The following is a 23,924-nucleotide window of genomic DNA, read 5'->3' on the forward strand; positions in this document are numbered from 1 at the left end:
AGCTAAAAACCTGTCATCTTTGACACCCCCCTTTCATTTAACTACCCTTAACTCACTCTTTCATATCTATCTCTTAAATCAATTTTTATCTGTCAACATCTATCCAACTCTGCCAGAAATTCTCCTAGCCTACACTAACAGCCACATCCAATATTGTTCCCTTTATGAGCTGCAGTGACACAGCAGCCAGGACCAAGTAGAAACTGTCACTTTTCTACTTACCCTTCCAGAAGCTTTACTATATAGTACTTAATGCTGAAAACCAAAACCTCTGGAGATGTGCACAGGAAGCTACTGATCAAAGCACGCAAAAGTCCAGTCACATACATGGGGACTGTAGCGAGAACAAGCAGAATCTTGAAACTTGCTCAGAGAATAGGCTAAGTGCTTTCAATACAAAAAGTAGGTATGTATGGCAATGCCTATTTTCGCTAGCAGTCTATAATGCACACGTTTAAAACATGATTTACTCCTTTAAAATTAATTAAAATAATTAAAAGCAAAAAGCCAGGTTATGATGCATGCTATAATTCTAGCACCTGGGAGGCTGACGCACAAGGACTGGCCCTCAAAGCACACAGCCAGCTCTTTACGGGAGTTGGTGAGGCCTAGCTTCCTCCTCACTTGGCTTATCCCTTGCCAGACTCACCTATTATCCCCTAACCACGTTATCACTGTCTGCGCTCCTTTTGGTCTCAAGTATTCTCACACGCTACTCTCTTGCTTCCTCCTGGCCTCCCTAGCCTTACCCCACTTCCAGGTAACTCACATTCAGTCTTCAGACCACAAGTCAAATGCCATTTTCTCTGGACTACTCCCCAGGTTCCTCTTACTCTTGCCCTTCCATGCAGCACTGCTCACAGCCTCTGACTAGGTACAGCTATGTTTCTGCGGAGAACGCCCATCCCATTACAACTACAAGCTCCATGAGGGAGGCACTGTACCTTCTGTGTTCCAACTATACCCAGGCATGTGGCACCATGCTCATCACAGAGCAGGCTTTCAAATCATCTATGAGTTAAGAAGGAAAGACTGGGCCTGCATCCATAGGGCTGGAAAACAATTGACAGCTGATAAAGAAATGAAGACTGAGCTCCACGGAAAACACAGACTGAGGCATCAGGAAGAAAGACAGTGAACTGCATAGAAGGCAAAAGGCAGAAGTGGGTGGAGGACCACAAAGGCATGGAGAAAAGGAAAGGAGGAGTGAAAAATATTAAGCACTCTAGAGAAGGTAGACAGCTGAGGACTCAGTCAAAGGCTTTAAGACTGAGCAGTGAATGAGTAGTTTAACCAGCAAGCAGAAGCTAGGCCTTGAGAGGCAAAGGAGCGAATTGTCATGAAGTGGAAGCAGCAGTCCAAAGTGAGGAGAGAAGACGGTGTTTTAAGATGAGGAATTTTGACCTGCACTCCCAGCATACTCAGATAGTCAAGTTTACTCCTTCTTAAGTCCCTGAGGGAGTTGAAGACCAGGTAGCTTAGTTTTACAATGAAGCTTAGTTGTTTAGGGGTTAAGATGTATTTAGGTCTAGATAGGTGTTCTAAGTTGATAATGACAGTATGTGATGGAGACTGATTTACATTCAGAAATGTAGATGCACCAAGATAGGAAAGATGTCTTCTTCAAGGCTGTCAAATACAAGTAGCCAAAACACTAAGAATGTAACATTTATATAATTCCTGATTGTGTCTTGTTTCTCCTTGCTATAGGTAATATATTGTGTGTGTGTGTAATAATATAAATCTACATATAAAAAGATGAGGAATTTTGGGGGCTAGAAAGACAGCTAAGTGGTTCAGAGCACTTGCTGCTCTTTCAGAGGTCCTAGGTTTGGTTCCCAGTGCCCACATGGTGGCTTACAACCATCTGTGAGTCCAGTTCCAGGAAATCTAATGCTCTCTTTTCACCTCTATGGGCACCAGGCTCTCACATGGTACTTATATCTACATGTAGGCAAAACACACACACACACACACACACACACACACACACACACACACACACAATCTTTTAAAAGATTTTTTTAAATGAAGAGTCTTGACTAGTTATGCACAGTATAGAGGGTATAAAACTGATGAAAACCAAAACTGTAACACTCAAAACAAGTGGTGCTAACGCTCCAAAGGAGGTAGAAAGAAAAGTAGTGAAAGGTTCCAGGAGACGTATATATACACTTTGGCAAAGTGTACATGTTGTTTTTTCCTATGTGAAGGAAGGAAGGAAAGGCTGGTAATATTGGGAATCCTCAGGTTGGGAAACGGAGTGTACGGAAGCCCAGAGAGGCTGACATCTTTTCAACAGAACAAGAGACAAAGTAAGCTAGAGTATGGACCACAACAGGCATACATCGGTAAACCTAGCGCTTGGGAGACAGAGGCAGAAGGATCAGAAGTTCAGGTTGAGCCAGGTGTGGTGACTCAAGCCTTTAATTCCAACACCAACGAGGGGGCAGAGTGTGTTAAAGGCCACCCTGGCATACATGGAGGGTAGCAAGTCAGCCACAATTACATACTGAGACCTGGTCTCAATTTTTAAAAAAAGTACAAGGTCATTCTTAGTTTAAGTTTAATGGGATCATGTCTCAATACCTCCCTATCAAAAATAAACAAACGAAGAAAGAAAAATAAAGAAAAGGGGAATATGAATCATAAAAAATGTAGGTCATTTAAAAGATTGATAGAGATGTGGCAAGAATTCAATGTGAAATTAAAAGCAACGATCAGATCTGTTCTGAGGGCTGAAGGCCTAACTTGAAGTGGATCTCATCAGTTAAATCTGTTACACAACAGCAGAATACCAGGATTCAGGCAAGCCATCCTCAGTTTGGGCCTGGGCACTGGCATGGGAACATGGAGCAAAGAATTAGTGATAGGAAGAGAACTTCTTTATTTGCTGTGTGCTAAGAATCAAACCCAAGTTTTCATGCACACTAGGCAAGTGCTCTACAGACATTTTGATGATATGATGCATATATTCTGAATACAAGAGGATTTTAAACCTAAAAATAGGATTCATTTTGTTGCAACAATATAAAGATATGATGTAATGCTGAAAAGAAAAAAAAAGTACACTTGAACAAGTTGGATAGCTTTTATCAAAATGCTTGTACCAGAAATGTTTCAGACATCAATGATTTTTACATTTGTGATATTTTGGATTTGGAATATGGAATTTATTGGTTAAATATCTACAACCTTGAAAAGCTCCAAAATCTTAAGGTTTTTTTTAAAAAGATGTATTATTATGTATATAATGCTCTGCTTGCATTTACACCTGCAGGCCAGAAGAGGGCATCAGATCACATTATAGATGATTGTGAGCCACCATGTGGTTGCTGGGAATTGAACTCAGGACTTGTGGGAAAACAGCCAATGCTTTTTACTGCTGAGATCTTTAAGCAACATGATGATGTGAGAGCATTCACATCTTAGCACTGGGATGTTCAACATACAGTTTAGCATCCTATATTATTATATTATACATAGTATTATATAATTCCCTTGAAACCAAAAGGACATTGGCAGGCATGGTGGCTTACATGTATAAACTAAGTACTTAGGAGACTAAGGTTGGAGATTTGCTGCAAGTTTGATACCAACCTGGGTTACACAATGAACTTCAAAGCAGTCTGGGCTACAGTATCTCAAAAAAATTAAGTAAATAAAAATTAAACAGACAAGTAAATGGAGGCAGGTTACAAGCTCATTGACCACAATTGTAAAAAGGTGATCCTAAGCTTCCAATGCATTTTTTGAAACTAAAAATACTTAAAGAATCACTTTTTCTTTTGCTTATTCTGAAGTTATTTAGCTTTTTCACTAGACAACAATCTGGGTTTGGTTTCCAAATGGCCACAGTGAAAGGTAAACTTTGAATCCCTTTCCTGTGCAGCCAGAGCTTCTGGTTCCAGTGGCAGCTAGTGATGGTGTTGGAGGAAGCCAAGTGCCCAGCTCTTAAGCAGAACGGCACCCAGCCTTTGTCTGAAGATCACTTCACAGCTATGAAGGACATGCAGACAGATTACCCATCTGGTTTTTCTGCACCCCATCTCTGTATTGAAAGGAAACTTCAGGAAGAAGATGAAGCAGACAGATTACACGGTCTTAGGCCTGCACACAAGCACCTCTACAGAGTCAAATTCAACGTGTACTCTGCTGTCACCGAAGCTCAGCCTTCTGTTGAAAACAGAACAAGATTCAAGAATGTTTGAGTAATGCTATAAGAACAGATTTACTGTTGGCCATGGTGGTACACAGTAACTGTAATCCCAGTGTGGTGGGGAGGTGGGAGAACCACTGATTGAAGGCAAACATAGGCATTATGGCAAGGCACCCTGTACTAAAACAAGTAAGAGAGAATCAAATCACTTACAATCTTTTAGAAAAAAAGCCAAGCTAGGGATTTCTCTTTGAATTTAATTAAGGAACAAACATGCTGTTTCTGGTGTATCAGAAAATGAAAACATTCTACTCAACATGTTTCTCACAGCAGCAGCAAGTGTAAACCGTGAGCTGAACTCTACTGATAAAGGCAGTGATCTGCTCATTTGGAAGGCTTCTTCAGTTGCCTATACATTTTCTGTATTCTTTTCTGGTTTCCAGCACGATGTGGGCAGGGCTTGGGGTAAGAAACATAACTTGAAGATAGCCATTATCCCTGGTGTAAAGGAGGAACAGAAGACAGGATTTCTTCACTTGAATGGTGGATCTATTATAAATGCTCTATGTTAAATATGCCAAAATCAGGATTAAAGGGGTGAGAAAGGTGATGGTAGGGATAGGCTGGAAATTAACATGTTTTAGTTGGAGGAAATGGTCTGGAGAAAAGCCCAGAGGAGAAGCACAGGGTTGGTCTAGGGACAGCAAGGGTACTCTACAGGAGACAGTGTATCATACATATAGCACAGCAGGGAGCCAGAGGCATGCTAAGAAGATGGGCCAGGAGCAGCTTGCACAGGGCCCTACATAAGTAGCTGAGGTGTCTGTAAAAGCTGTCTCTAAGATGAGGACTAAAGAGACAGCAGACGAGTGCCAAGGAGCTAGAGAGAAAGCAATAGAGAAGACTGGAAGCAGGGAAACTGGAATGGCCCAGCCGCGAAGGCTAGCGAGAGATCTCCTATAAAAGTAGGGCACACAGAAGAGAAATAATATAGGTCCTGTAGGGATTAGAGAGGGGACAAGATGACATGGTACCTTCAGGATGACAGGTTGAAAAACGGCACCTACTGAAGAAACTGAGAAACAACTTGGCTATGAGTCTGGGTTGCCAGGAAGAAAGTCAAGGAACCTCCACCAGCAGTTAACTGGAGCATAAAAGAAAGGTTTTTTTCTTGTGTGTGTGCGGTGTGTGTGTGGGTGGGGGTGTGTGTGGTGTGTGTGTGGTGTGTGTGTTTGTGTGTGTGTGTGTGTGCGGTGTGTGTGTGGGGTGGGTGTGTGTGTGGTGTGGGGGGTGTGTGTGGGGTGGGTGTGTGTGTGTGTGTGTGTGTGTGTGTGTTGATGGTGGTGATAGCGATAGCGCAGTGAAAGCCTGATGAGCTAGTTTGATTCATATTAGAAGGAGAGAATGGACTCCTAAAAGTTATCACTTGAACTCTACACACAGGTGCACACAAACAACATATAAACACAAAGAGCAGCCCAGTAACTGTCAACTTTAGTTGCAAGAGACTCCTAGCAGTGGAGGATATGGACCTTCAACCAGCCATCTCCTGTAACCAGGCAAGACTTCCAAATGGAGAGATTGGGACACTAACCCAGCCACAAAACCTTTGATGCACAATTGTCCTGTCTATAAGATATGCAGGGGTAAATCATGGAACAGAAATTGAGGGAAGGGCCCAGCTTAAGACCCATGCCAGGAGAGGGAGCCCACCCTGGAACTATTAATGATACTCTGCTATACTTATAGACAGGAGCTTAACTGTCATCAGAGAGGCTTCATCCAGCAGGTGATGGAAATGGATGCAGAGACCCACAGCCAAACATCAGGCAGCGCTTGAGGAATTATACAGAAGAGGGTGAGAGGAAGGATTGAAGAAGACAGAGGAGTCAAAGACATCACAAGAGAACCTCCAGAATCAACTGAACTGGGCCTGATCCACCAACCAGAGAGCATGCATGGGATGGACCTAGGCCCTATGCACATATGTAACGGTTGGGCAGCTTGGTCTTCATGTGGGACTCCTAAAAGAAGGAGCAGGGGCTTTCCATGACACTGTTGCCTCCCTTTAGGACTCTTTCCCCTAACTTGGATGCCATGTCTAACCTCAGTAGAAGATGCGCCTAGTCATATTGATTGCAACTTGATATGTCAAGGCTGGTTGATATTCATGGGAGGCCTGCTCTTTCAGAGGAGAAAGGGAAGAGGGGTGGGTGGGGAGAGGGAAGGTGCTAGGGAGGGACTGGGAGGAGAGGAGGGAGGGGAAAGTGCAATTGGGATGTAAAGTAAATAAATAACTTAATTAACAAAAAAAGTCTAGCTGCAGAGAGACACATCTGATACAAGGTAGTTGTCTTAGTGTGGGTTTTCTTGCTGTAAAGAGCCAGCATGACCAAGGCAACTGTTATAAAGTAAACCATTTAATTGGGGCTGGCTTACAGTTTCAAAGGTTTAGTCCATTCTCAACATGGTGGGAAGCATAGCAGTGTGCAGGCAGATATGGCCCTTGAGGGGCCTAGAGTTCCACATATTGATCTGGAGGCAGCAAAAGGAGACTGTCCCATTGGGCGTGGCTTGAGCATATATAAGACTTCAAAGCACACTTCCTCCAACAAGGTCAGATCTCCTAACAGTGCTACACCTATGGGCTTATAAGGGGCAATTACATTCAATCTACCACAGTGGTGGATGGAACCATGGCAAGGATGGAAACGATGAAGGAGGGCTCACCAGGGCCTGGGAGCTAAGGAACTTCACTGCAAGGACAAGACTGGGAGGAACAAAGGCTGGACTCCCTTCTCATACAATCTCTGCTCACTAGTGCTCCTATGAACTCCACATGGCATCCATCCCTGACCTATTCTCCCACTATCTCCCTCACACCTCTACAATTTTTGACCCTGGCCAATCTCCCTCATGCCTGAACCATTTTCCACCCTGGCCAGCATCTCTCCACCTGTCTGTCCCTCCATCCATCCGTCCCCCCCTCCTTCCCAAGATTCTGTTCTCCTCCAGAGCTCTAGCAGAGCCTAAACTCACAATCTTTCCAGAAGTTCTGAGTCATGCTGCTTTGCTTTCCCACTAGGCTCCTGTCACCCAGGGTGCTTCTCAACTGAGCCTATATTTCTTTTTAGAGCACACCCTCTTCCTGGGGAATCCCAGAGACTGGGTGGTTTTTTACCACTTCCAATGTAGTGTTAACATATATTTCCAACTACACTGGAGATAGTCCCACATTACAACTGTACAGTTTAATTTCAAACCTCAATCATGTCCCCCCACTGGGCTTTACCTATATGATACTCCCTTCTCCAGACAGAGCCATTAATGAATAAGATCAGGTCTGATCACTCAAGAAGAAAAGTCACAGGAGTCACTCTTGACTGGATGCTCCTCAGCTCCCTTCTTATAATGGCCTACCCAAATCCCCCTAAGTTGTCCACAGCCTGTTTCCTCCAACCTATGTCTACTATGATTGTCATTAGGCTTTTCTTGATTACCTTGAGAACAAAAGTAACTTTTTAGTGGGTCTTCCTACTTCCAGTGCCCTCTTCCTCCTCCCTTACCCACTGTCCACATTGTAGCTGGTATTCTCTTTTAGAAATGTTCATCTGTTATGTGGTCCTCCATGTAATACATATTCTGCTGATGAGTCATATGTTCATAAACTTGAACAGGAGGAATGGAGAGAGAGAGGCCTAGTTGGCAGAGTGCTTCCAAATCCACATATTGTACTTTCATATACCACTATACAGACATCTGTGCTGGGATGGTTGAATTTTCTGTAAGAATTAGACCACCAGAAACAGAGGGAGTGGAGGGACTAGGAAGGGACAAAGTTGGGAGAAGTTGTGGCATCAAGATCAAAAGTCATAGTTCAGCAGAATCATAGTAGACATAGGTTGCAGGAAACAGGCTGTGTCCCTTGTAACATTACATGTGCTGCCATTGGCAATGCCACATTTTCACACTCACTTCTCTAGATCAAACAAGGAATGTTGTGTTATTATTCACCCCACATGGTGTTAGATTCACCATGGTGCAAAGAGAATGGCTCTGGGTCAAAGACCAAGGCAAAGAAGAGGTTAAGTGGCCTCTCTCATTCACAATAGCATGTGAATCTAGTGTGCCCCTGGTTGAGAACCTGGGATCATTCTTTGGGAGTGTCTACTAGTTTAAATGGAGTCACATGCATACAATTGCTCCTGCTGTGGTCACAGTATTAATCAAAGTCAAGTTCCTTGGCACATTCAAGGTCAGATGGTGGCTATGGGACTTCTGAACTCCAAAGGCAATGGTATTGAGTAAACTACACACTGTGATCAAACCACTGAGGCTTCTACCAAAGCCTTTAATTTCTAGGGAGCATGAACAACACACGACTTTACTCACTGATTATACTTTCAGTGAAGGTGTGCTGTCTCTGGCTACTGCACTGGTGAGGATCAAAAGGATTCAGAGTTTGTTAAATTCACAGACAGCAGTATGCAAATAAGACAGAATTCTCTCATTCAGCACTACTGATTGAGCATCTTCAATGCACTAGGATCCACCAGGAAGCTGCAAGAGCACCAATGAATAAGCCAACAATAAAGAAGATAAAACAGAGAAATATAAGAAACAGTGACCAGTGCTCAACAGAAAAACCAAACGTGGAAAGCAGGTATTAAACATGTAGCAAAGTTGGTTTCAGAGCAGTCACGTATTAACTGAAAAGTATGATAAGGACTGCTGGGAGGCAGACATGGAGTGGTTACTTTGAGGAAATCTAAAGAGCAGGTGGCAGGGGAGCTCCAAAAAAGGACATGACTTTTGAGGCAGATTCTGACCGGAAAGAACCAACTTTTGAAAGTGGCATCCAGGGAGAAGGACATTTACATGATGGGAAAAGGGAAGGGGTTGAGAACAGACAGCTTGGAATGGTTGGAGATATCAGAAGGAGTTAAGCTACATCCAGGAGAATGAATTCTATTTTTTGGGAAACAGGATGCTGATGACAGTCACAGAAACAAGAAGCCAAACCGTATCCTACAGGGTACCATGTGTAAACAAAGAAAATCATGTATGGTATGGAAAACAGTCAGTTTCTAGGAGCTAATGAGGTCATGGACCTTAGAGAAGAACCTAGTGCTGCCACTTTGTTAGACCAGCATAATAATCCCTTACCACATTATAAACCTTTTCCTTAGACCCACAGGTAAATGTAATTATCACCCCTCATCAAAGAAGCTTCTCTTTACAGAAAATGGAGACTATTACACAAAACCACAGCTGGATACAATGTAGAGATCAATGGATTCTGAGGAGCCCAGCCCCAAGTCCTATGGCTCAAAGAAGACATCATGGAAGAAGGGGTGGAAAGATCATAAGAGGTAGAACACCTGATAGTCTACTGTGAAACAGTTCCTGTAGAAATAGCTGCGTACCCAAGCCTGGAACAGTAGCAATATCAATGAACATGCATTTATATGCATGTGCAACAAAAACAGTAAATGATAAAAGACTATCAAATTGAGAGCGGGCAACATGAGAGGACTTTTTGGGAGAGTAACTTGGAGGAGTTGAGGGAGGAAAGGGAGAAAGAGATGTAACTTCATTTCAATTAAAAACATTTTTAAAAGAAAAGAGCATGAATTCTACTTTAAAATATAGAAAAAAGAAATAAAGACTGTTAAGTGATTTTTTTTTAATTATGAAAGTAATACATACTCATTTGAGGTATTTTTGAGAAATACCAATAAATGAGATAAATATTAATCATGTGTAATTCTACTCTGGATATCCCAACAACTGAAAGTTTTCATATATATTCCCCCATGGACTCTTATTTAGAAATAATTTTATTGTTTCATGTAGTCAAAACCACAGAATATAGGCAGCCTCATTATGTCACCACAATTTGAATAACTTCTCCATTTCATTATCAAGGACAGGGTAAAATGAAACCAGATATGCATGGCTAGTCAACAAGCCAGCAGTATCTTCAGGGGAAAGGCCCTGTGATACAGCTATAATTCTAATTTTTGATAATTCTTATATGTTAGCAGCAAGCATCTCCATCTATCCCTATGAAAGCCCTGGGAACTGTACAAACCAAGGCTAACCACTGGTCCACAGAAAGGCACTTCAATATTCAAAAATAGCTCTAGCATGCTTCCTGTACTAGTTTACTTTTTATTGCTGTGATAAACATGACTAAAAACAACCTGGGAAGGAAGGGGTTTATTTTACTTGAAGATTATAGTCAATCATGAAGGGAAGTCAGAGTAGTAAACTCAAGACAGGGACCTGGATGGAGGAACTCAAGAAGAAACCCTGGGGGAAATGATGCTCACTGCTGTGCTGTCTCTGCCTTGCTCAGCTACTTCTCTTATACAGGCCATTGTGGCTGGACCTTCCCATGTCAAATCAACAATCAAGAAAACACCCCAAAGACTTGCCTACAGTCCAACCCAATGTAGGCAATTCCTAAACTGAGGTTTCCTCTTTCCAAATGACTCTAGGTTGAGTCACTCACAGTGACAACAAAAAGAAACAAACAAGTAGCAAAGACTCCTTTATGCTGTTTCTATAGTGTCCTATAGAAAAAAGGACCAATGTGTATACTAGTCATTGTTGATACACTGGTCCCCTCATCAACCTAGCTATCTTTAAACTGTCTACCAATCTCTCTCTCTCTCTCTCTCTCTCTCTCTCTCTCTCTCTCTCTCTCTCTCTCTCTCTCTCTCTCTGTTTGAGACAGGGTTTCTCTGTGTAGCCTTCGCTGTCCTAGAACTTGATCTGTAGACCAGGCTGGCCTTGAACTTACAGAGATCTGCCTGCCTCTGTCTCCCAAGTGCTGGGATTAAAAGCATATGCCACCACGCCCAGCTCAATGGATCTCTTAAAAATGTGGCAGCAGGATTTTATAACATCACTACAGGCAGGACTACTGTCTCATTTTATCTAGGCATTCATTATATTATACTTTGAATTCAAAAGAGGTGCATTATTTTTAAACAAGTAATACTCAATTACTGATTCCAAAGCTTAGATTCCTGTTTAGACCTTCATCCTTTAATGGTACGATTTATTTTTCACTAAGGAGATGCTATCTATGTACTTTAATGTTATATTACTTGTATCCAACATTCTAGCCAATTACAGTAAATTTAAATGCTGACTCTAGACATTGGCTAATCTGTTGCTTCTTGCATCTCAGCCACGCATTACATTATGGACAGTGAGGAAGCACCCCACGCAGCAAGGTGTTAATGATCACCATTCCCAGCTATCATTAAGCTTTTATTAGGCAGTCTGTAACCCCATCTGAATATATTGCTACCATTTAGCTTGTCTTTCCCAGGAATTGTGTCATTCCTTGATTCTATAAAAATAATGTCAACAATATTCCTAATGGCTTGTTTCCTATGTAATTAAGCCATCGAACACTAAAATGATCAATTGCCAAAGAGTGATATCAAGCTTTCTGTAAATTTCCAGGATCTTCCTTTCCATTCTGGAAAACCAGAACATTCATTTATGTCCATTCTTTAAGTTACTGATTCACACAGGTAAAATGTGTGAATTCCAGGTCATTGCAGCTTGCTCCTGTATATATCCTACAGGACTTACAAGAAGCCAGGGCAACAAGAATATCAACTAGCATTTTTGGAATTCAGACATAATAATGAACATAGTAAAAGATCAAAAGATACAAATGAGTATATATCAGAACTGTGCTAAGGAATGCACAGCTGGACAATGCATGCAGTAAACCTAGACCCCTGTTCAGATGTAGCCAATGGACAGCTCAGTCTCCATGGTTGTCGGGGGGAGTGGGAGCTGCCTCTGACATGAACTCTGGTGCTCCCAATTTGATCATTTCCCCTTGAGGGGAAGGCCTGGCAGCACACAGAGGAAGGGGATGCAGGCTATCCAGATGAGACCTGATAGGCTGTGGTCATATGGTGAAGGAGGAGGTCCCCTTCTGTCAGAGGTCTAGGGGAGGGGAATGGGGCGGAAGAGAGAGGGAGGGTGGGAACGGGAAGATACAAGTGAGGGGATAACAATCGGGATGTAATCTGAATAAATTATAATAAATTTTTAAAAAAGAATGGATAGCTAAAAGCAAAAACAAATGAACAAACAAACAGAAGCTAGATTTCCTCCATCAGTCTCATAGTGGCGTATATACAAGGCAATAACAGGTTACTCTTCCACGTACCCTAAACTTATTTGACAGGAGTATATGGAATCACCTGCCCCATGCATTCTGGTGAAAACCATGATAACCTATTCCATCTACCACACGTTCTACTGGGAAAGACACAGTAACTATATATTTTCTCTTGTCCTTCTAGGGTATCTCAGCTCCGTGTCATTGCTTCATCAATAGAAATATCCCTTGAAATGTAGTGACAAATATTTTATGGCCATGGGTTGAAAAAGTAAGTAGCAGTACTCCATGTCACTCATCCCAGTTTTACCCTGCTACTTTAATGTTTGTAAAAGGATGCCTAGAAAGTTCTAGAGTGGTAGGCTTTAAACAAGGATTCACATCAACATCTTCCTCTGTGATGTTTTAGACATTCTGATACAATGAATCAGGAGCTTCTGTATAGCTTTTTAACAATCTATAAGTTGTTGATTCTCATCTGTGCTTCTAGTTAAAAACCACTGTCCTATACCAATTTACTCAAACCACCTCTCCTCTCTATTCTGAAGGATAAAACCTATTTGAATATTTTATTCTTCTGCCTACAAAAACAGATGTTCATGTCATATCAATATTGCAGGAGCAAAAAAAAAAATAAGAATGAAGAAGCAAATATATCCCCCATGTTAATCAGATCCACAGTCAATATTGCAAGGTAGAAGAGAAACAGTTTAGCATCATCTTTAACAGTTAGGGTCATCTTTATGATCTTTATGATCTACTTACCGTTTCCAAACTTCTTAAATAAAGACGATAATTTGTGATGTAAACTCTTCCCTTAATGGGGCCATTGAAAGGACATATGTAAATAACTTCTTTGTCTAGTAAGATAAAAACAAATTACCCTAAAATAATGGAAATATATACCAGGATACACAACAAATGGTACTAACTTAACATAAACTCCTTTACTAGGTTTAACTACAATAAAAGTGACTAAAAAGCAACAGTGGCACAATGTCCACAGCTCTGTGCCAGGCCAAACTGGGGCAGTGGGTAACGAGCAGGCCTGTTTCTCCTCTAAGCACTCATGGCACTTCCAAGTTTGATCCCAATGCTGTCACCACCTAAGACATGGTGACAAGAGCCAGAGCACAGAAGTGAACGATAGGTTTGATGTTGCTAATATCTTAGGATTGTAAAAGAAGCTACTTGACTCACTTTAAAGAAGGATAAAGCTCACATAGGAGAGCCTCCCGACTAACTGGGAGGCTGGGTGTTAAAGCTGCCGACCACCAATCACATAGGTTCTTGCTGCTTTGCTGACCAAAGGGCTCTTCTCTGTGCATGACTGACTAAGCCTCAATTCATGAGCCTCCTGCCTCAGCCTCCCAAGTGCTGGGATTACAGGAATGTGTCACCACACCCTGCCATAATGCCAGCAGTAGAAATCTGTCTACAGAAAGCATTTGAGTGATAATAAAAATAGACAGCCAAGATAAAGTACATATTTGCTAGAGTCGATATAAGGAGAAACTAAATCAAAAGATGCAATTATAAAAAAAATCTTTCTCTTCTCTTTCAAGGATATCCTTGGCTTTTAACTTTTTAGAATGACTTTGAAATCCTTTTCTCTTCAGGTACTAAGTGAGAACTATACACTGAGTTCACTTCAAGCCAGTTCAGTTGGTTACTACATCAGTTAAGGCCTCTCTGCTGATACTCAGCACCCAAATGCCATCTATGAAGTCCACCAAAAGTAAAATTTCTGGGAATAACATATTTTACTGCTTTCAATTTCAAAACTAGAATTATGAGTGTGAGTCTGTGGACAAATACTTTCTTATGGTTCTTGTGGTATATGGATAATTCACAAAGGTACTTTTCCAAAGCCTACATTTAATTAGCACAATGATTTAGCCATTTAAAATAAAAATTAAAATCTTATTCAATGAATGGAATGGTTCCCTGAGAAAATGCTGATTATTGACCCCAAATATTCTGACATGTGGCACAAAGGACCAACCCTAAAACAAAAATTGAATGCCAATACCAGCAGCACCTGGCTCAGAGCTATTAGATGCTTTTATAGTCTTACGTCAGAAAGATCTGGCCCTTCTAAAGGACATACTGTCCTTTTAGCATAGGTTTATCATGAAAGGAAAAACAAAACAAAACACACAGTATCAAAATGTTACCACAACCTTAACTTCAGCTTTCTGGCGAAGGATCTTCTTCTATATGTCAAAAAGAAGAGTCTTGAAGCTGTTACCATTTTGAAACATATATCACAGACTAAAAGTCTTAATCTCATTCTATTCTTATAAGCTTAAATTATGAAGAGTAGACACCTCTAGTTAGAGACTTTCAAGTGATAACCTATGTTGTTCTCCCTAAATCACTCTCTTTGGGACAGAGACAAGAATATTGCTAGCCTTGCAAGCACCAAGCTCTTGAAAGAACTCTTTGATCAGGAAGGCCAGGCAGTGTTGAGGCTTTTAAACAAAGCTGTCTTATTTGTCCTCTCTAACTTGTACAGAGCAAGTGGCGCTCAAGCCACCTGACTTTGCTGTACTGCTCCTCCAGCTCTGCACCCCAGCCTCAAAAGCCCCTTACCAGTAATTCCTCTTTCTCCTGGGAGTCGAGGAACACTCTCACTGAGATCCTGACTGACTCCATCTTGAGACACCTGCAAAAGAAAGGGGCTTCAGAAGTAGTGTCATCTTTACACAGACGATAGCAACCAGAAAACACTTTTATGGAAAAAATTAGAAGTTTAGCATTGAATTAAACTAGAACAGAAAATTCAAACTGGGAAAAGAGGATCTGAGATGAAAACATAGCTTACTAGTATTTTCCAAGAGCATGTAAGGTCATCCATTCAACCAGACTGATCTGGTTGCAACATTTATTAGATGTGCTAATACCTAGTTTGCGTTTAAATCATGTTACCAAAGTTTTAAATACTTTTAAGTATTTATATCTCAGTAAAATAATCAAACATTAATAAAATCAATATATTGTCATATATGGTCATAGCTTTTTTCCTATGCAATTGCTGCCGAATCATATGATGGTACCAGAGAATACATTTTCTGACCTATTATTTTATTAAGATTTTGTCTTACTTTTCATCTCTATTAGGAACCTTATTCTATGTAGGAGAATGAGTAGGCCATCAGAGACCTGGTTAGGTCTCTAGGAATGATTTCAGCAAATTCCCCATTGACTATTTTTCTGTAGGTTCCTCTTTTGGAGGTGTTCTCAGGTATGCGCCTCATCTAATCATTGCAGCAGCTGCGACAGGCAGGCAAAGCATTAGCCGTTAAACTCAGGCATGCCAGGTATGGGGGCACACACTTTTAATGCCAGCTTTTAGCAAGCTATGGCAGAATGATTGCCAGTTTGAGGCCAGCCTGGGCCACACAGCCTAATTCAATCTCAAAACAAACCAACCAACTCACCCAAAATTTGCATCTCATTATTTGAAAATCAAAATAGAATGCTATAAAATTAAAAGGCTGAAATAAAGCAAGGTGATTTGTACACTATAAAAAGTTAATACATTATGAACAATACTCATGAACCATTAAGAAAGACTCTGTCTACCTCCTTCCCCAGGCAAATAGGCAAGGGACATGAATGGTTACTTCACAAAATCAACAGGAATGGGCAATAATGTAGCTTTAAAAAGAAATAAAAGGTCAACCTTGTCAGTAATCACGAAATAAAAATAAAAAATTACCCACCTTTCTGATTGAGCATTTTCAGACACTGCGGGGTGGGAGAATAAACTAGCTTTTCTGGTGGATCACTTTAAAACCTCAAAGGGCCGTGAGTAAAACTTCCTCTGAGTTACCCCTCCTGACCAATTGATGTTCCAAAACAAGACCATTCTACTGGAACAATTTACCCTGGCTACTTTGAAGTATTTTGCGTTCAAGTTGTATGTTTGGGTTTTCTAAGTCTTATCATCATAGCTTTAAAAGAATGCCATGTTTAGGAAGGTGTAGTAGCCTGCTTAGTCAGTCTTGGCCTCCCAATAGCTCCTTCAGAGAGCGCTCTGAGACAGAGGAGTGCTTCATACCTGAATGTAACGCCGACAATTTATGAACAAAGCTTCAGGAAAGCATTTACAAAAGCAAAAGTCACTTAACACATGCTTTATTAAAATCGGTCCCAGAACAAAGTAGGGTGACAAATAAAACCCCATGTCTCCATCAACTTATGTTATGTGAACACATAATGAAATTCATGGTTCAGTATGACCCAAATGATTGTCTGATACGAACATGGAGAGAGAAATGTAGAGATACAGATAAATATAAAAACTCAACTTACCATGTTAATGGCTTCATTCTCCACGGGGTGTGAATTATACTTAGATGTTGATGCAGAAGCCATCCTGGAAACTACCAATGAGGACAAAAATTCTCTATTAACTGAATTTGCATTGCTAATTCAAATATGTGACATCAACGAGTTAAATATTTCAAGAGAATAAATAGTACTTAACTTTGTAGGCCCTATTTACATCTTATGGCCCTACAGAACAAAATATACAAAGAGCTAGGCAGAGCACAAACAGAAAATATCCAAGGAAGAAAGGAGTTCAATGTTCTTTATTTTATTCTTGCTTTTAGGTTTGGTCCAGAGAGGCTAGAGTTGTGCCCTACGTTTCAGAAGTTTTATCTAAATGTTAAGAGATACACAGCTAATGATAATGACTCATAAGGGCCATATGTGGGCACACACATTTGTCATCTAGCACTTGAAGGGCTGAAGTAGGGGATCACTAAGTACAAAGACTGCCTGCCTTCATGAGAGAGACTATGTCTCAAAACTTGCAAAAAAGGTTTGGGGAACACAGAAGAGGAAACAAGAGCTAAATATTAAAAGGGGAACCCCACAGAAGATATGCTTATTCTAGGATATTTTATTCATAGTATTTAAGTTGTCATCTAAAACAAACAAATAGAAAACCTTTGATGTTTACCAATGCATGACAAGCATGAAACTTCTATACCACTTAAATTTTAAAGATAATTTACAAGCATCCAAACAGAATTATGAAGGGATGAATAATATCACTCATACAATTCCCCTTCAAAAATTACTTTCTCCACATTAAGGAGTTTAATGTGAAAGAGATTTGACTGAAATCAAATTCATAGGTGCTATTTAGTATTTTCTAGTGAAAGTATGTATTTCAGGCAAATAATAAATATTCCTCAATTTAGCTATAGACAAAAGCATCATATTCAAATAATACATAAAACTATTTTTAAAATATTTGTGGTTGTTTAGTACATGTGTGGAAGGCTGAGGACAACTCTGTGGAGTCTGTTCTCTCCTTCCACCTTTACCTGAGTTCCAGGAATCAAACTCAGGTCAACCGGCTTGCAAGGCAAGTGCCTTTATCTGCTGGGCCATCTCAATGGCTGCACAAAGCCATTCAAATGTAAATATTTAGTTAGACTCCTGAAGATATTAGCAATGATTGAAAATAAGAAATGTTTCAGTTAGTTTAGCTAACATTAAGGATAGATAAAGATGAATTCACTAGCAGATAAGCCATATCTATTTCAAGGTGACTGTGGATATCTATGGAATGTTTTGAACATGTTCCATTAAAAGAAGAGTCATGGGGCTGAGAAGATACCTCATTCAGTAAAATGCTTGCCTTGAAATCATGAGGACCCAAAACCTACTGTTAATTTAAAACAAAAAAGAAGCCAGGTACTGTATATGCTTATAAATCCCCACTTTGCAGCCAGCCAATCTAGCTTACTTTATGAGCTCCAGACCAGTGAGAGACCCTGCCTCAAAACACATGGAAGACTTTTCTGGAGAAATACCATCTCCTCATTACCATCCTCACCCCACTCCACCCCGCCCAAAAGAACACACACATATTCCCTCACAAAGCACAGCACTGAACATACTAACTCACTGTGGCACACTTTCACAGTGCTGGTCACTGTCCTTAAGAAAGGCCTGAGAGAAGTAAACAAAAAGCTAGAAAGAAAAACATCAAGGTGAAGAGGTGAGGGGATTTTACACAATTAGGACTGTCAGGATGCTCCATAAGAAGTTACCAAGAAGAGACTTGATACCCTATGAGCATAGACAGGGGGAGGTAATCCCCCTCAGGAACAGTCATAGGGGAGGGGAATAAGGGGAAAATGGGAGGGAGGGAAGAATGGGAGGATACAAGGGATGGGATAACCATTGAGATGTAACAAGAATAAATTAATTAAAAAAAGGAAAAAAAAGAGGTCAGATTGACAAGGGCAAAGTGTGTGTCCATCTGGCTCATGATTGTATCCTGGCACACAAGGGCATTAACACTAGTGAGTGAATGGCTGATTGTGTGGAAAATACACACTATCATAAGACGTCATGATGGAGCTGACTTCAATACTGATTTACCAAAGCCCACAACACTGGAACTAGAAAATATTATTGAAGCTTAAAGATGAACTATTAACCCAGACAGATGGCACATGCAGTACTCCTAGCAACTGGGCAAGCAGAGGTCTGTTTGTTCCAATAGTTTGAGACCTGTCTCGGTAAATCTTATGTTTGTGCACCACAAAATATTGTTCTTAAACATGATAGCAGAATGGGAAAAATGAATTAGAAAGGGTAGATCAGATGAACCTAACCTGAAATTATTTTTCTGACTAAGGATTATATAAGGGGGTCATGGGAGGTTCTTCAGCAATATAAAAAAAAATCAGGATTTACTAATAAGATACTTAAATATCTAATGGGTCAGTGTTTTCAAACTAAAGTTACTATTGCTAAGTCAATAAAGATATTTAAAATCCAAGGCAATATAGTTCACTCACTGTCACACTGCCTCCTTGTACAAACTATGAAGGGACAAAGCCAAAGCCAAAGGTGGTAGTGTAATTTCAGCACTTGGTAGAGGCAGGATTCAAGGCCAGCCAGAGCTACATATCACACACACACACACACACACACACACACACACACACACACACACACACACACACGAGAGGGGGGACAGCTGGAAGTGGGGTGGGGGGGACAGAGACAGACACAGACAGAATATTTGTGGGGAAATGCAGTCTAAAATAAATATAGATGAATAAAGCTATCTCCACCCCCACTTTTAAGATAAAAATTCATTATATGATTCACTCTTTCTCAGTGTGTCATTTGAAAGCTTTCATTAGCTACATATGGTAATGCACTCCTGTATTCCTAGCACTTGGGCTGGTCAAGCAAGTCTGGGACACACACACACACACACACACACACACACACACACACACACACACACACATACACACACATACAGAGTCACATCTATCCAATGGTAGGGTGTGACCCAGAATCTCCAAGGGTCTGGGTTTAATCCCCAGAGGCACACTTAAAAGTATTGATCTCAAATTGTGAAACTCATCAATTTCTGAACATTTCCATCACTTCAAAGAGAAGCCCCATGCCCATGAGTTATCACTCTGCGGTCCCAGTGCTGAAGCCCTTCAGCAGCCAGATAGTTTTCTATCTCTATTGGTCTGCCCACTCTGGGCCCTTCATATACATGACATCGTATAACATGCTCTTTATGCCTGAAGCCCTCTTTTTGGGAATTACATGGAACACCGTTACTGTTAAAAGCTGGATCAAACACAGTCCTCAGAGATTCAAGGGCCTGGGTGATGATAAGCGTCAGTTCCAGAGTAAGCCTGGCTTTAAATTTTCATCAGTGAGCCTCTGTGTCAAATGTGGTGGCTGATCCCCAGGTTGCAGAAGCTGCAGCACTGAGAGGTAGATTTTGGAGCTGGTACCATTCCAATCCAACTCTGGAACTAGGGACTCTGACCTTGGCCAAGTTATCTAGTTTCTCTGAGCTCATGTCGCTACACTATCACTGTTGAGCAAAATGAGTTATTTCAAGAGAAGAACCACTCTATATATCTGTTAATAATTATCAGCATTTTAATTATGAAAGGCTAGTTATTCACTGTGATCAACACAATAATTCTATGGATCAGCCCCTGCCTTATAAATACCAGGGATAAAAGCAAGTTAATACATGGACAGTGTTTGGCTACTTTATGACTGAATTATAAATTTAAAACTGTACTTGTGCACAATGACTACAACAGGAAGCAATGTGACACTCTGAAAGATGCCCTAAACAGACCAAGTACCCAGAGGTCACGTATACAAACAGCTATTCACTTGGTTTATAAAGCATTTTGCTGAAAGCCTCAAGTAATAAAATTTTCATTTTTTACTTTTTAAAAAAAATGTCTTGATGTGAGTGGGTAGGTGGAGAGATGGTTCAGTGGTTAAGAGCACTGACTGATCTGCAAAGGACCCAAATTCTAGTCCCAGCACCCACATGAGACAACTTACAACCAGGTCCAGGGGTTCACATGCCCTCTAGCCTTTGTGGGTACCTGCATACAAGTAGCACATATGAACTCAGGCATACATACATGCATGTAAATAAAATAATAAATATTTGTTTAAAGATTTCTTTACAAATCATTGGTTTTGGCTACCTTGGCTTTAATGCAAAACCTAAAAATTCCATACACAAACATGATTTTGATCCTTCCAAGAGATTTTTTGTTGATTTAAGCCAACCACCCTCCTGTTACAGAGGATACAGGGAATAGAGAGGGTTACAATAAGTTCCTGAAGTGAGTCACTGGCAGGGCAACTAGCCTAAGTCTCCTCACATCACAGAGTACTTTAAATCTGGGGAAAGTTTTCCATGTGTCTCTCAAAGCAAACTCAGTGGTATGTGACTGGTTGTAATCTCAGTAAAAAGGAAGTTTTAGAAGACAAAAACCAAAACACAGTTAAGGAGAACTCAACTCAGCCAGCCCACTAGTTCCTGGGGCCTCCACTCACCTCAAATAAACATTTATAAAGATGATATTTACTGAATAAAATTAGTTTTAAATACACAATAACCTTCATTGTCTCTCTTGAAATTCAAGACAACTTCCTCTCTCCACATTTGTGTCTCTCATTTCAGCACTTAGCACCTTTCAAATAGTCACTGGTTACTGCCCACCTCCTCACAAGAGTTAGAGCCCTACTGGCAAAAGAGGCCCTATTTTCAGGCTGCAATTCCTGTGCTGTATTCATTCCTGTATCTGTAGGACCTGTAACAGTGACTAGCACCTAAGGCACTTAATAGGTTATATGTTAAATGAATTAACCGCTCAATAAAGACTTAGACAAGGATCTTGACACTATTTCACATAATCCAGGATCCCATGAAAGTTTATTAGAATAAATAAAAAGTTACAACAAACTTCCTGGCTCATCAGGATGTTCCCTGATGATACATACTCTGGGCAGCTTACACTATGAAACAATTTGCACCAAAGAACTGGGACAGTTTTGTCCGCTTCTATAGGTTCTTCCACAAAACAGACAATTTAAGACATCCCAACCTCTTTTCCCACACATCCTTTTCCCAGACCAAGAAACCCTATAAAAACCTTAGATCATACAAAGAGTATATAACCAGGAAGTAGGGGTCATCCTGATCAAAGCAGCATGGTTGCAAATGCATTTTGCCCTGGACCTCACAAGGCCTTTGTCAGAACATCCTAAACACCAAGGGGAGGGAGCTTCATCTCCAGTGTCACCTGATTTGTAATCACTGGCCCTCGCAGAGTGCCTCTGCAGGATTTTCTTCTGTACAAACAGAACAGTGAGAAGGAGCATGATGCTTTTCCCCTTTGACCTTTCCTAATGCGATTCAATCTTCTAAAGCCTGTCAGCTAATAAGGAGTCATGAACAGGCAGCCTGAGTTTAGAATTCCTGTCTTTTAAAGACTGCTGTCTTTACTTGGAAGTCCATTTTGAAAACAAATGTCAAGAAGCTCAGGCAGTGGTGCACAATAGTATTAGACCTAATACTCCCTTTGTTATAAAACAAATTCCGCAAACCCCCTTTGCTAGCTTAAGATGAGAAATGCCGATGGTATCAATCGAAAGATAATTTTCCCTATCTTCTTGAATAGCCCTGCGTGTGCACGTGTGGAGACCAGAAGACGACCTTAGGTGCTAATTCTCAGGTACCACCTACTTTGTTTTTTGAGACAGGATCTCTCATTGGTCTTGAGCTGACAGTGTAGGCTAGGCAGGCCCCAGCGATCCACTACCTCTACCTTTGTGGTGCTGATATTACAACTGCACGCTACCACACCTTCCTTTTTGATATGGGTTTGGGGAATTGAACTCACACTTGCACAGCAGGCACTGAGCCATCTCTATATCACTGATTCAGATTCAAATCATCATACAAAGCAATGAGTTTCATCACAGCATCTTCACGTGAGTCACTATATACTTCGGTTCTCATCTGCTCCCTGACCCCACCCTCCTCCTCCCTCTCCAGTTGCCTTCCTTCCTCCAGTCAGTCCCGCTTTCTGAAATACCAACATATTGCCCTAATTCTAGTTAGTACTTTGACCATGGGGCTACTCAGGAGACAAGAAAATAAAAACAGATCTCATGATGCCCTCAACGAAACTACTAGCTGCACACAATAGACCTGTTTACCATGCCAGTCATTCTGAGCCTATTGTAACTATCAATTTATAATCTACATTCGCTTATTTGGGAGAAGGGTACCTCAACCCACATGAAAATAAACTATGATATGAAACAGTAGGAGTTTGTTTTATCCATTTTTCCTTTGCCCAGGGATGGCAAACTGCTCCTGTAAAGGGCTAGACGGTATGTGAGCCATAAATCTCTGTTGCAGCTACCCAACCTGGCAATGCAGCAACAAAATACTGGCCTAAGAACAACATATTTCAATACAACTTCATTTACAGAAACAGCCTGCTACCTCCTGCTTTCAACCATTAAGTTCTTTCCAAATGAAATTTCCTTAGCCAAAGGAAATAACAACCATGCTCTTTTAAACTGAAAAAAATAAATTATTAACGCTACCTTTCAGTTCATCAAAGATGTTACTATGCCCAGCTTCAATGTGGTGTGGTAAGGTTGAAAAGGAGGATTCTCTACTCAGGAACTTGAGTTTACAATCCCAATTCTGTCATTTAGTAATAATAGTCCTGCAATATTGCATAGAGTGCAGTTCTCTGTCTGTAAAACAGGCATGAAACCACTTGTCCTAGCTGAAGGTGAGCAGGATATGAAAATGATACCACAGCGATATAACATGCCAGTTCCCTCCTCCAACTAGAGGCTTTCCCTGAACTCTTCATTCATTCTTCAAACTAGTATTGAGGGCAACTTTTTCCCTGGGAAGACTCAAACAAATATCTACCCACTCTTTACAGAGCACCACCAAAAAACCACAGGACAATTCGATAAAAATTCAGCTTGTGGATTAGGCTTACTTACAGAGTACAGGTGAGGGATGACTTACAGCAGCATGAGTGAGCCCAAAGCAGCTGTTCCACCAAAAGGACACACCCGGCAAGGATGACAAGTTCTCCACTGCTTCATGAAGTCACCCCTTCAGGCATCCTTCCATCCTCTATGCTCTAGCTCCTCCCAACCAGGAGCCATTTGTAAGTAGAACAGAATTGTATACAGCTAGCTGGGAGGTACAAAAGTGAACACTGGAGACCCAGTGAGGGTCCAGTG

General features: G+C 40.9%; 1 protein-coding gene across 2 annotated transcripts in view; it reads right to left on the bottom strand.

Moving 5' to 3' along the window:
* Positions 1–23,924, bottom strand: part of MTM1 (myotubularin 1) — a 115,849-nt gene that overhangs the window by 78,256 nt on the left and 13,669 nt on the right. For both annotated transcript variants that reach the window (XM_084790399.1, XM_084790398.1), the window contains exons 2-4: positions 16,638–16,708; positions 14,913–14,985; positions 13,083–13,177 (exon numbers count right to left, since the gene is read on the bottom strand). In XM_084790399.1, coding sequence (XP_084646525.1) covers positions 13,083–13,177; positions 14,913–14,985; positions 16,638–16,700 — 231 coding nt within the window. In that variant the 5' untranslated portion in view covers positions 16,701–16,708. The remainder of the gene's footprint in view (positions 1–13,082; positions 13,178–14,912; positions 14,986–16,637; positions 16,709–23,924) is intronic.

Source organism: Acomys minous, assembly GCF_964271855.1.
Source record: "Acomys minous genome assembly, chromosome: 7".
Lineage (NCBI taxonomy): Eukaryota > Metazoa > Chordata > Mammalia > Rodentia > Muridae > Acomys > Acomys minous.